This window comes from Amphibalanus amphitrite, unplaced genomic scaffold, assembly GCF_019059575.1.
Source record: "Amphibalanus amphitrite isolate SeventyFive unplaced genomic scaffold, NRLGWU_Aamphi_draft 000114F_arrow, whole genome shotgun sequence".
Lineage (NCBI taxonomy): Eukaryota > Metazoa > Arthropoda > Thecostraca > Balanomorpha > Balanidae > Amphibalanus > Amphibalanus amphitrite.
In genome coordinates, this window is record NW_024881609.1 from 213,595 (window position 1) to 226,455 (window position 12,861).

General features: G+C 52.4%; 2 protein-coding genes across 2 annotated transcripts; both read right to left on the bottom strand.

Annotated features, from left to right (window-relative positions):
* Positions 1–2,105: 2,105 nt before the first annotated feature.
* LOC122381139 lies at positions 2,106–7,764 on the bottom strand. Its single transcript, XM_043364990.1, has 7 exons — positions 7,239–7,764; positions 6,687–6,795; positions 5,838–6,161; positions 5,097–5,568; positions 4,106–4,228; positions 3,477–3,647; positions 2,106–3,077 (listed from the first exon to the last, which is right to left on the bottom strand). Exons 1-7 carry the CDS (start codon positions 7,263–7,265, stop codon positions 2,795–2,797), a joined length of 1,509 nt encoding a protein of 502 aa, XP_043220925.1. The 5' UTR covers positions 7,266–7,764; the 3' UTR covers positions 2,106–2,794.
* A 181-nt stretch (positions 7,765–7,945) lies between these two features.
* Positions 7,946–10,665, bottom strand: LOC122381138 (endothelial zinc finger protein induced by tumor necrosis factor alpha-like). The gene has a single exon (XM_043364989.1). The coding sequence runs from the start codon at positions 10,584–10,586 to the stop codon at positions 8,505–8,507; it is 2,082 nt and encodes a 693-aa protein (XP_043220924.1). The 5' UTR covers positions 10,587–10,665; the 3' UTR covers positions 7,946–8,504.
* Between the last annotated feature and the right edge of the window lie 2,196 nt (positions 10,666–12,861).

Genomic DNA, 12,861 nt, shown 5'->3' on the forward strand with positions numbered 1-12,861 from the left:
TGTAGCAATAGCATGGTATGACAATGTCATGACCACACAAGTACAAAAGACAGGATTCAGACTACAACTAGTGGCATTTGACCGAAATCGGATGTCAGAAGTGATGGCTGCCAACCCGATTCCACTGCTAACAGCAGCTGTTTCACTATGCTAGGGTTTCTGAGGCAGCTTCCAGCAGCAGGCTGCAGCCCTGGAAGGAAGGAACTGAGGAGTCTTGCTGCCAACCCTCAAAACCGACTTGCTGCTGAGATGGCTGCTTGTTTCAAGGAGCTAGCTGAAGAGATTAGACCTACAATTAAGTCTGTTGCTGGCATGTGTGGTGCAGCACAATATGCTACATGTGTTCTGCACATGTGTCCAGCAGAGCACAGAACATATTTAGCTTATTGCGCCTCACCTCAGTCACCCCCTTGCTCAGCATTGAATCGACAAATGGTGTGCTTTATTAGTTACAACCTCTGCTCAGTGCTTTAGAAGTTGGTGCAGTATTGGTGGCATTAGAGGCATTATAATCAATGATACGTTGACAGCTGGCCTGAATTTGCACATATATCTCTTTTGTTTCCTGAACTATATCAACATCATAATTCATATGATCAATGGTGTGAGAATACTACCTGGGAGAGGGAAGCAATCTGATGTCCTTGGGTGTTCATTCATACCTTCCCTTCAACAAACCTGGGGTACCCTTAAAGTTATTTTCATTGCCAGGGCCATTTATCTTTCACATATGTAACTGATAACTGAATGGAAGAATGTAAAAGTCACAAATTTTTGGTGTCAGCGGTCATAAGGCTCCACCCTCTGAAGCCTTATGAATCTGAAGTGATAACTCAGAACTGAGCTTGAATTACACAGATAACATATCCAACCCCCTATCATTGGGAGCAGAATCAGCCCCTTCTGAACCGAATACATCCCTCATTCCCTGCTCAGTGCTCGCTCAGGCTATGTAGCTACTGCCTTTTGGCCCTGACATGCAGATATCATTAGCAAAAAGCAATGTGAAATGAACATGTCCCTTCGCCTTCCGGGCGCCGTTCGAGCAGCTGGTTTTGTAAGTCTGTTCCATTCCATCCCACTGGTCAACAGGTCATTTGAAAGGTTGAGCGAACCCGCACTGAACTCGCCCTTGGCTCGCACCAATCCCTGATCATTCTACATCGGCACCCGAGCGTCCACGCTGGTTTCTGAAGGCTACAATCTACAGGTATTTGAGGGCTCCACGGTGGCGTTTTGGGGCCCATCGCAGATCCTTAAGTTCCGACGGTAGTTAATGAGGACCTTATGCAGGTTTCCGAGAACTCCATGCCTATTTCTGAGGGCCCCACGTCGGCCTGTGACGGGCTATAAAAGGTGAATGTCTTATGCCGGCATATGAATGCTCTTAAGATCTCAGGGCGGTTCAAAAGCATCAGGCGGTACCTACCTACGTAGAAAACCGTTACGGCGAAGGTTTAGACAATGTGTCCGGAACCTTGCTCTTTCGACGGATTGCAATATCCTTATCGGCCGCCCTTACCGCCCTAACATTGGTTGTGATCACCAATACTGCTTACGAAGTGCCACGGGACGCTTTGTTCAGGGCCCTTTTGACTGTGAAAGGATGTATGATGGGCTATGAGAATCATTATTCGTGATCTATGAGGAATTTGTCGTCGAATTATGTGCATTGCATTCCAATTTTGAAAGAAAAAGTATTCGAAATCCGAGATCTCGTGAGATTAGACCGGCCGGTCTGCCTGCGGAGCGGCCGCCGGATCCTACCTATAGTAGTTCAGGAAACGGCCACCAGATGTCAGCCACTTCTGAGTCACGAGGCGAATATGCAAGGCACACATCCTCAACGCAATACACCTTTTTCGGGACGAGAAATAGAATATCTTTGCCTAGGGTGATCGTTGGGCTGTAAAAGCTCCTGATTTATGCTCGTCTCAGCCCAAGCTACGGAACTGCTATTCCAGTTCAAAACCCATGTTAAAAAGTGAACTATTTCCTTTAAACTAACAATAATGCCATACCATATATTTTTTTACCTACCATCGACGGTAACCACGGGCCCGACGGGCAAACTAACCCGATCAAAACTTAAAAAATACATCTCATACAAATCACAAATTGCATGTATTCAAAACCCATAGGTACGTTCGCTTTACAACGTTATCGTGCATTTTTTTTACAATCTCGCCAAATTTCATCATCACCATGACCATACTTTAACATGTACAATAATACCACTTTACCCTAGCCTAAATGCCTTCATTATTTTTTTTTCAGATTGATAAATGGGCTTCCAACCGGACACATATTTCATACGATACTTGAAAAGTTAATCGATGCATATCCAGCTAGCAGAGCCAGCCCCGTGACGTCTGACTCTGAATGGTAGCTAACTGACGCAAGAACTGGCGACCAACGGGCAACGACCCGGCATCACGTCTATTTATATACGTTGCTCTGATGTCAACACCGCTATGAAGCAAATGAGATGGGAATGTAAAGGAAAACATCCTGTTCCGAAACATGGAAAAACAGACCTACATAGGTCGAGCGAGCTAGGGACGCACGATGGCAGCGATTATCAGTTGAAATTGTAAATATTCGGAGGAGACATCTTTGGAGCTCGCTCCACAAGATTATACATATATACCTACGACAAACGCAACAGCAACTAGCATTTTACTGACCATCTCTGCAATTTGACTGGCTTCATGGACTCAATAATGACGATTACACGATAATTAATTAATGACTTTAACTGCCGGCACGGTTGCCGGCTCGGCGCAGCAGCTGCCTATACGTTCCGCGCCGCTGCGGTCCGCGGACTCGGGTAGGACTCAGAGTCGGACTCAGCGCTGGACTCTGAGGAGCCGGTGCGGGCCCACGGCTCGCGCCACACGTGCGACGTGCCGCCGGTGACGTAGCACGAGCAGCCGGACGGAATCCGCACGTCCTGCAGGCGCGGCCGTACGAACGGGTTGCGCGGGTCGGCGCACAGCATCTTGACCACGGCGAACCGCTGCACGCAAACAGAAGACATGCACGGCGCCAGGAAGTTGCAGCGGTGTCCCTCGTACCTGCCAATGGCGGAAAGAAGCGAGAGCAGACATATTAAGTACCTACCATCAATGTCTAAAAACACTTGGGCAAACGGTGTTAGGGGCAAATCCATTCGAAAACATTTGGCCGTTGTGAGCCAAACGAGTCGCAATTGGATATGCCAGGTGAACACAAGGCGCGCAGGGCAGGTAATAGAGGGGAGTGAAAAGAACCAGTTAATGTCCGACCTGTATCAGCGGAAAGCTGTGGGTAAAAGACACGCTCGTTCCAGATAGACCGGAAAAGTGAGGACAGCTGTTTTACGCTTGGTGATACACTGCGAATCGGTATCACATTAGCCAATGAAACAGATATTGGCAAAATACAACACGCTTTGTGGGGTAGGGGTATATGTAATATGGGTCATATGAACTGACCTGCACCGCTCGGTGCGCACGGCCTGCGGCAGGGCGGCCGTGTTGATGACCAGCTGCCAGAGGCCGGCGAAGGTGCGCGCCCAGCCCGGTCGGCTGTAGCGCACCTCCGACTCACACACAAACTCGCCGGGACCGTGGCGGGCCGACACGGAGTCGGCTGCCGTCCGACTCCTGGAGGTAAGGGACACACAGGGGTCACAGGTCACGGCAGGGAGGTCATAGATCACGACAGGGAGGTCACAGGCCACGAGTCACAACACGGAACACAGCGAGAGCAAATGTAGAGCGGCACGGTACTGAAATTGATCACGTTTTCTACCGGTTATTCGCAGCCCCCTCCCCCGAAAGGTTACGCTTATCGCAGCTATCATTTTGTTCCGTAATAATGGGAAAGCTTCTGCAGTTTGGACCCTCCAAATCCTATCCCGATGGCAGGGTGGCAGAAACCCATGAATGGCAAGTCTAGTCATCTGTAGCGTCCCTCTATTTAGGTCCTTAGGACTCGGGAGGAGACCTCTATCTATAGGTAATTTCCCATTACGATAGGACCTAATTAATTTCCGTTGAAATGAGTCACCCAATATGTGCCTCTATAGCCTGCACTGACCCCTCTCCTCCCCGAGCGTTACCGGGAGTCGTCCAGTGTGCCGTTGTCGTGCCAGCGGAACTCCTCGGGCGGGTACTGGTACAGCTGCTCGTACATCTGACGCAGCTCGGCCGTGTACCGGCCCACGATACTGTCCACCGTCGACCTGGCGGCAACGGCACGGCAGGGCAAAGTGGTTAGGGAAGCGAGAGCGGGTCGGGTCAACAGTGAACGGCCAGCATATTCAGAATGCTAGCTGCTTGGCGATAACTGTATGCAGTGGTACAAAATTAAATAACTGGCCCAATTAAATACCCAATGGACGACTAGTGAATGAATGAATGAATGAAGGAGTGAATGCACAGAGCGGCCCGCCTGCCGGCTGACGCGATAGCCCGATGACACATGTACTCTGGTATGACTCGCACAGCCTTGGTGATCGCTCTTTTCAGATAACAGAGGCCTACATAACCTTCCTTGTAGACCTGGCCCTTGAGATGACTCCACAGGAAAGGAATCCATAGGTCAGATGAAAAGACAGACAGGCCAGTTCCACTTCGGTTCGAGGATGGGAGCGACAACACCGTGACTGACGACCAAAAGCGCTACCAAGCGACGCTAAAGAAGTTGTTGAAGTGAGCCCAAACGAAGTATGGCAGTCTCATGGACCTCATGTGATTCCAGCCAGACGGTGCGCCTCCTCACATCGCGAAACAACGCTCAAGTGGAGCGCGAACCACTTTGGTGACCGGCTGATATCCCGCAGTGCCTGTCGGAACTGGCCTGTCTGATCACCTGACCTGACCAGGATGGATTTTTTCCTGTGGGATCATCTCAAGGCCAGGTCTACAAAAGATTCTGAATGAATGAATGAATGGAAGAAATATCAAATAAATGATAGTGAATGAATGAATGAATGAATGAATGAATGAATCGACGAACGAATGGACGAACAAACGAACGATCTGAAGGATATAAAAATGGATGAATGGAACATTTAAGCGCCCACACTAAGCTCCGCAGTGCCTACTCACCGTGGGTAGTCGTCGTGGTCGTAGTCACAGATGGGCTCCTCGGCGGCACAGCCGACCGGTCTCTCCGGAAACAGAGCCGGCCGAGACGGCGGAGAGACCAGACCAGTGACGTCCACCTCACCAATCTCCTGCAGGGTCGCCTGACCTCCTGCTGACCCCGGTCGGTACCGGGAGGGCCGGTCGGGAGAGGGGTGAGAGTAGTGACCGCCGTACTCTGGGTAGGACTGGTGGGAGTTGTCTGCTGGGTAGGACGGTCGGTCGCCGGCGTTGTAGGAGGGACGGTCTTTGTGGTAGGATGGGCGGTCTTTGTGGTAGGACGGGTAGGAGGGACGGCTGGAGTAGCCACTGCTCTCCGGTCGGTAGTGGGCGCTGTCAGCTGCGGTGAAAGGGTCGCCACTCTCCGGGTAGCGGTGTCGGCTGGCCGCTGGACGAGGTAGGAACTGGCTGCTGCCCGTCACTGTCTGGATGTACTCTGAAACAGGACAGAGGAGGGATAATATTAGCGCAGGCGGCGGAGAGCTGTATGTTTTCCAGGTGTCTGTCAGCACGAAGCATAATAGAAAGGCCAGCCCCAGCCGGATTATTGCCACACTGACCAAAAGAAATTTAATTCGGACACAAGAACAATACTCAAAATTAACTGACTGAAACCCGATTAGCGGATATGGAATAGTAGCAATCCTACCCATCAAGAGAAAAAGTCCCATTTAGCACGGATTTCGAACCCCGCCTGGTACGGACCAATGTCACAGACGGCGCGGCACTCGTCTTGCGTGATGAAGTTGTTGCGGTTGCCCTTGCAGCCGCCGTAGTGGAAGGTCTTGCAGCGCTCCTCGCCAGAGTCCCAGTACCAGGCGGTGACGTGGCCCGAACAGGGCCCGGCGTCGGGGTACTGCTGGCAGGCGGAGCGCGGGATGGCCGGAGTCTGCGGCTCGGCGGTACCGGACAGAATACCGTGCTCGTGCTGCCACGGCGCGTGGCGGCCCTCCACCGCCGCCGGCTGGTCGGGGAACAGCACCTTACCGCTGCCCGAGTCGGAGCCGCGGCCCAGCCGGGACACGGTGCCTGGAAGGATGGAGAATAACGGTTAGAAATGGCACAAAGACTGAGGACAGGTAGCTAAGGTGACGAGTGTCAGGAGCATGTAGCTAGTCACTTGTCCATAGTTTTACGAGCAATTATTGCAATTTGCTGGTGCAAGATGTGCTATAATGATGACATCAAGACTACAGCATTAGCATTCTCAGCTCATTTCATTACATAAGGGCCTTGTTGACTAATTGAATCAGCAGCATCTGAGTTGTTCGTTCTAGGTCAGTGTTACGCTGATGTCAGGGTCAGTCTCAACGAGCCACGACGGTTGCTCTCTGAGACGGCACGCAGAGGCCTAGGTCAGGTCACGCACCGTATCCCTCGGAGGGTCTGTGTTTTGTTTCGAGCGCGGGCCGCGTGACGACCTTAGCGAGGCGTCGCACTGCGTGGAGAGACAATGGCCCGTCTGCGACCCGTCTCGTCCGGCGACGCAGCGTCGGAGCATGACGTCACGGGTCAGCAGTCACCCTCCGCCGACGGAAGGGGGTGGGTACTCACCGTTTGGTGCGGCCACCTCCTCTATTGCTGAGGTGAGACCGTTGTCGACTGCTGAACTCAGCGGAGATTCCGAGACTGCGGCAGTGGTAGCTGTCCATAGTAGCATAACCTGGAGGTTATAAGAAATGTCAGGCGCATGGATGCGCGGAATGGTTGAGGCGAGCATTCGCATGCTATGAATTGAAGCAGCACGACATTCGTTGGAACGTGACTACTGAAAATTATATGCTCAAACACGGGAAAGTGAATGTTTCAAATTAGTCTACATGTATCACTTCTATGCCTAGCTTTAAGTTTGCTAAGACATTTTGGCGGTTTGACCACCAGAACTCTTTTATTCGGAAACGAGCATGATGCAACGCGAGCAACTACTTGTGACTGAGCCAAGCTCCCATTCAAAACTCAGTTACGTTCTCGAAATGTTTATGTTACGTTCTCGAAATGTTCACCAAAATAGATTCGTAACGCCCAAGTTCCGCGAAGCTTGGCGAAGACAATGATATATCTAATGACACAACCACAACAGTCAGACATCAAAAGAAGCCAGCTCACCATTAGCACTTTACAGTGCAGCTCCATCCCTCGGCGTGAAATATTCAGTCGAGTCGAAGCACGGCGACAGCTGGCCAGCCCTCAGAACAGCAGGAACGTACCCAAGAAGATCCACGTCTTACCGGCCAGAAGATTCCACACCTCACCCCTGTTGAGCGTCCCTCTACCGCTCACGAGTCCCCTGTCGTGACCGGACCACCGACCGTCGCCGAGTGTCGCCCCAGGACCTGTGCCGTCGGTCAGACCCTGGGCCTTTCTCCGCTGACCGAGGTCAGCCGCAGGTCGAGGTCACGGCGCCGCCGGCGGCCGCTCGGGTCACACCACCGTGTCGGCCGCCGGACGGATGTGCCATTGTGCAGGCCGGATCTCCTGTTCCGCGGCGGTAACTTAGCCGGATTGCCGACCTTGAGGACAGTGCATGTCGAGGCACAGGACGCAGGGGCTAATGTCACCGGATGGTGACGAAATCGGCCCAGAGGCGTCACGGAGGGCTCAGAGATGACAGGCCGAGGTTACGGTTCGGTTCGCGCGGTTTGCAGCTGATCGTCAGGGACAGACAGGACTGGTCCGGTTGCTCTCTTGGGTTGATACAGTCCATATCAGTAATGTACACGACACACGTACGGCACTCGTTGGAGGCGTTGAATGTTAATAATGCGTGTTCGCTCAAATTAGGTATGCTTCATAACAACTCAGCCACAAACACATTTACTTATGAATTCATTGTTATTGTCTAAATGACACGAACCATAAGAATTGAACACAACACAGATTGCCAAGCCCTAAATACCAATGGCAGTCACCTATCTGACTTAGAATTGTTGACTCTCAGAAAGTACTCAAACCACATCGAAAATAGCCATTCAAGAAGGCTCAAAATGACAAAGCGTTTTACAAGTTACAACTGCCATAACCCATGCACAAAAGCCTTCATCCACACATTGTGCTGAGACGCCGTAAAAAAGGCCCATCGTATCAAATACTACAATGCATCCTGCTTCACAGAGATCAAACAAAGAGCTGCATGACTGAAAACGATCACACCGCTTCACAAACCTCCCCTCCCCCCCCCCCTTGGCACAAAACCGTGACCAGACACGTACCACGGGCACAACTGTAATACAGAGTGACTTCTGCTGTGTGGCAGTGACAGCATGGTATAATGACAGTCCCTCACACAGACAGCCTCCCAGACAGCACCCTGACAGTCCAAGAGCGGCAAAGACCATCCGCAGCGACTGAGGCCACTCACCAGTCACCGTCTGGTCAGAACGGGTATGACGGGAAGGACAGCATGAAAGACGCGGCCGACAGCTGCGGCTGCTGCTGCTGTGGCGGCGGCTGCTCGCTCTCAGCCGGCGCCGGGAGCTCGACCGCCGCCGGGTCGTCCTCGTCCACCGGTGCCGGCTCCTCGTGCACACGCTGTATGTGCGCCCGCAGCGTCTGCTGGCGTGTGAACGCGCGCTTACACAGGTGGCACTGGAAGGCCAGCGGGCGGCTGTTGATGAGGCGCGTCGGGCCCGGCAGCGGACGGTCGTGCACGGCCTTCATGTGCGCCCGCAGAACGCTCGGTCGGCGGAAGGGTTTCAGACAGAGACCGCAGTGATGAGGAGCCGGCTCCGTCACCGGTGGACGGTGGCGCTTGGCGTGCGCCTGGTACCGCGCCGCGCCGCTGAAGAACTTGTAACACGTCGGACACTGCACTTTGTTTGGGTCGGCGTGCTGGCGCGCGTGCCGCCGCAGCAGCTCGGCCCGCGCCAGCACCCGCGGACACTGGTCGCACGCGTGGCCCGGCCCGGTGGCGTGCTTCTCCATGTGAGCGTCCAGTTTGTCCTTCCTGCGGAAGCGCTGGGCGCAGACGGGGCAGGCAAAGGCCTTCTCCTCCTGGTGGACGAGCATGTGTCGCCGCAGTCGCTCGGCGGTGGGTATCTGCAGGCCGCACTTCTCACACACCATCGGCTTGTCACCCGTGTGCTGACTCATGTGAGAGTCCAGGTGACTCATTCTGTTGAAGCCCCGATCGCACACACCACATTTAAAACGTTTCACCTGTGCATGCACTCGTTTGTGCATGGCGAAGTTGGAGTGCATGCTGAAGCGCAATCCGCAGACGTCACACTGGAACGGCTGGTCGCCCGAGTGGACCCGCGAGTGCTGCAGCAGGTACTCGCGCCGGTTGAAGCCCTTCTGGCAGATGGGGCAGACGTGCGGCCGCACGGAGCCGTGGCTCTGCTGATGGCGCCGCAGTCGGTCCAGACGGGTGAACGTCTTCTCACACTGGTCACACGCGTGGGTGGCACTGCCGTGACTCAGCAGGTGTTTGTTGAGCACGCGGCGTGTTCTGAACGCCTTCTGACAGACGTGACACACGTGCGTCGGCTTGTCGTCCTCTACCGGGGCAGGCTCTGGCACAGGCTCGGGTTCACATTCCTCTTGCTCCTGCTGAGCGGGCGGTGGACACCGACCGTCAGTCTCATCTTTGACGTCCTGCGGAGGGGGCAGTGGCGATGACTTCAGTGCAGGTTGGTGGGAGACTGAAGGCAGTGGCAGCTGAGACGGGCCTGATACCACTGGATTCTGATGATGCTGTTGTAAGTGCTGCTGTAGCGAATGCGACTGCTGCTGCTGTTGCTGTTGCTGTACAGGCAACTGCTGCAGCTGTTGTTGGAGTGACTGCTGTTGTTGATGTTGCTGATAAGGGAGCGAGTGCTCCTGTTTCTGCTGTTCGTGCATAAATGACTGTTGCTGCTGTTGTGGCTGCTGCGGAGGCCGCGGTGGTTTCGGCGGCGTGGACATCGCATGAAACGCGGCCGACAGTTGCGACGGCGGCGGGTGAGACGGCGGCGTGTGCAGACCAGGATCAGTCTGCGGCGGCGGCGGCGGCTGGCACTGGGAGGCCACCGCGCCCACCTCGAGCACCACACAGTCGCCGGACAGCACGAACCGGCCCTGGACGCTGTGCTCGTGCGCACGGAACAGGTCCACGTGCCCGTCACAGAGGCTGCAGAGCCCGCTGCGCTCCGGCTGGCCGGTCTCGTCGCTCAGCCGGAACCGCAGCACGAGTCGGTCTCCGTCAGCGCTTACGCTGCCATAGAGGAGGCGGGCGGCGCGACCGCCGGCCGGCTCAGCCGTCTCGGGTGGCGCCAGCACCAGCTCCAGCGGGTCGCCGCCGGCGGCGAACGGCGCCTCCAGCAGCAGGTGGGCGTCCAGCAGCGCCTCGGTCGACTGCGCCGCGCCGCCCGGCTCCGCGTCCGGCCTGGAGAGCGGCGGCAGCAGCTCGTCCACCACCGGCCACAGGTCCCGGTACGGCAGCGGCTCATACTGCAGCTCCCCGCCGGCGTCTCCCATCGCTGATACCACCGGAGTCGCAGGTCACAGTGGTTGGTGGTGGATCCAGAAGGACAACCAGTGATGAGCTATTCAGTCACAATCTGAAATCAAAATAACTTTGTCAAGAATATGCAGTAGCCAGTACTTGCTGTACATCAAAACATAAAATGATGATTACAGAAACATTGGCAATGCAATCTTGTCTCATTGTAATGAATGCACCAATATTTGTCTGATGGTAAATCGCCTTATGATGTAGTTTCTGCCCTGAGGAAGGGATAGGGATAGTAGCATTCATGGTGTTATGCTTGGAACTAGGTATCATTTTTATTAGTTTTTGTCCATTTTTCTAAAATTGCACCTACATTTCTGATTATGCTTGTGGGCAAAATTTGAGCCAACTATCTGAACTTCACTGGAGATACTAGCAATGTGATGTTGGCAGTTGGAATTGCTTGATACTGTCAAAGATGAATATCCTTTAAACCTTAAGTAATTGCTCAATGCCACTGACTAGCATGTCCTTATTGGCCAGTCTGAGAAATGTGGCAGCAATTAGCTTGATGAGGTCTTTTAGCCTGATATTGTTTCAGACAGAGGTGGTTTGGACAGCCAGAATACTGTCACAAAAGGAGCAACTGACTTGGGCCCTGTAACAGTCAGGGCATATTGTAATGCACTTACTGCATCCCATTTCTGGGCGGCCTGTTCTGTAAGCCCTGTTCCCTGCCCTGTGCCATGTCCCACGCCCTTCCCAGCCTGCCCCATACCCTACCCTGTTCTCTGTGCTGCCCTGTCCTTTGCTCTCTCATGTTCCTACCACTTTTGACTTTGCCTCTCAATGTGCGCTGCCTGTTGGCAATGTTGTGAGATAAACAGAATAAGCAGAAACCCTGTGCCCTGCTGTGTTCCTGCCCAGTGCCCTATCCTGTGCCCTGGCATGCGCCTTGTCCTATATTCTGACATGTGCCCTGCTCTGTACCCCATAGTTTTCCAACAGGTTGCATACTTGTGGGTGAGCAATGAGCATACCAGGCTGATCTGAGTGATATCCATAAATGTTTGTATACCTAATTGTATAACTGTGCTATTAGTGCCCTGACATAGCTATAGCCCATAGCATGTGTCAGGTTGAACTTTGAAGTGCCCTCTGCCTAACTTCAGTATGCAATTAAATTTTAAAAAAACAATATGCCATGGTAGCAGTACCTCATCAAATACCACCACCATGTTTTACTGTATTAACATCAATGACAAAGAACTTAACAGAATTGCAGTTTCCTCATGTTTCGGCATGAGTGATTCAGGCGTGGAACAAGCTGTCCTAAGTTGAAGCAACAAATGTCAGTGTTTTTAAGTTCAGACTTGGCAAAGAATGGAAGGACCACCCTGACAAGCTTAACTACAACTTCTACTAATTCTCAAGAGTGGCTACTCATCATATCAATAACAGTAGCTTCTGTCACTAACAACAGTGGTCATCATTTCATGGCCACACCAAGCATGGCAACCAACTCATCTTCCTCTCAACTCAAGAGGTAATTGGTCAAAGCAAACAGTATTCAAACTTTAAAGGGACCCTCCCACCTTCAAAAAGTTAATGAATTGGCATGAAATGATGTCGCTTGGTTCAGAAAGGGCGAAAACAAATATCTACCAATTTCATCGAAAGATATTCACCGGTTTTCAAGATATTACTTTTACTTTTGTGTTTACTTTATGGGATCTCTGCTGTTCCTAGCTACTTTGCTTGAAAGTGCGGCACTTGCTGCATGCAAAGCAGCATATACCACCATGCGCTACCAAACATTTTATTTAGTAAAAGATTTAAAATCGTTAGATCTGCGCAGACGCCACACATTCAAAGGGGGCATTCTAATGCATTAGCCCCTCTGTGAATCCAAGTGCTGCAACTTTGAAATTAGATATTTTCTATTTGAGGCATTTCTCGCTCTTGTGAGTGCTCAAACCGGTAAGTGCAGGCCAGGGACCCCATTTTGGCTATCTCAAAACTAATGTTAAGGTGGGATGGTCACTTTAATATAAAAAATGCACCTGGTCGGGGTAGGCACCCGCATGAATTGGATGCGAGGACTGACTGGACCCAACTAAGTTGAAATAGTAACAGATATTTCCATCAAAATCAAAATACAGTCAGGAAATAATGACATTAGGATTCAAAGCTTTGACATAGGCACAAAGGTACCTACAAAGTTTGCTTGTTCGGCATGCTTGAGCTCAAAATCCACGATTGCCGTGCACCTTGTTTTATACAAGTCAACTATGTCAGGAA

Coding starts and splice junctions, on each gene's coding strand:
- LOC122381139 (XM_043364990.1), bottom strand. CDS start 7,265: ATGGAGCTGCACTGTAAAGTGCTAATG. Junction 5,569..5,837: donor CCGCGCCGTCTGTGACATTG/GTCCGTACCAGG, acceptor GTCCTGTTTCAG/AGTACATCCAGACAGTGACG. Junction 4,229..5,096: donor GACCACGACGACTACCCACG/GTGAGTAGGCAC, acceptor CGTTGCCGCCAG/GTCGACGGTGGACAGTATCG.
- LOC122381138 (XM_043364989.1), bottom strand. CDS start 10,586: ATGGGAGACGCCGGCGGGGAGCTGCAGTATGAGCCGCTGCCGTACCGG.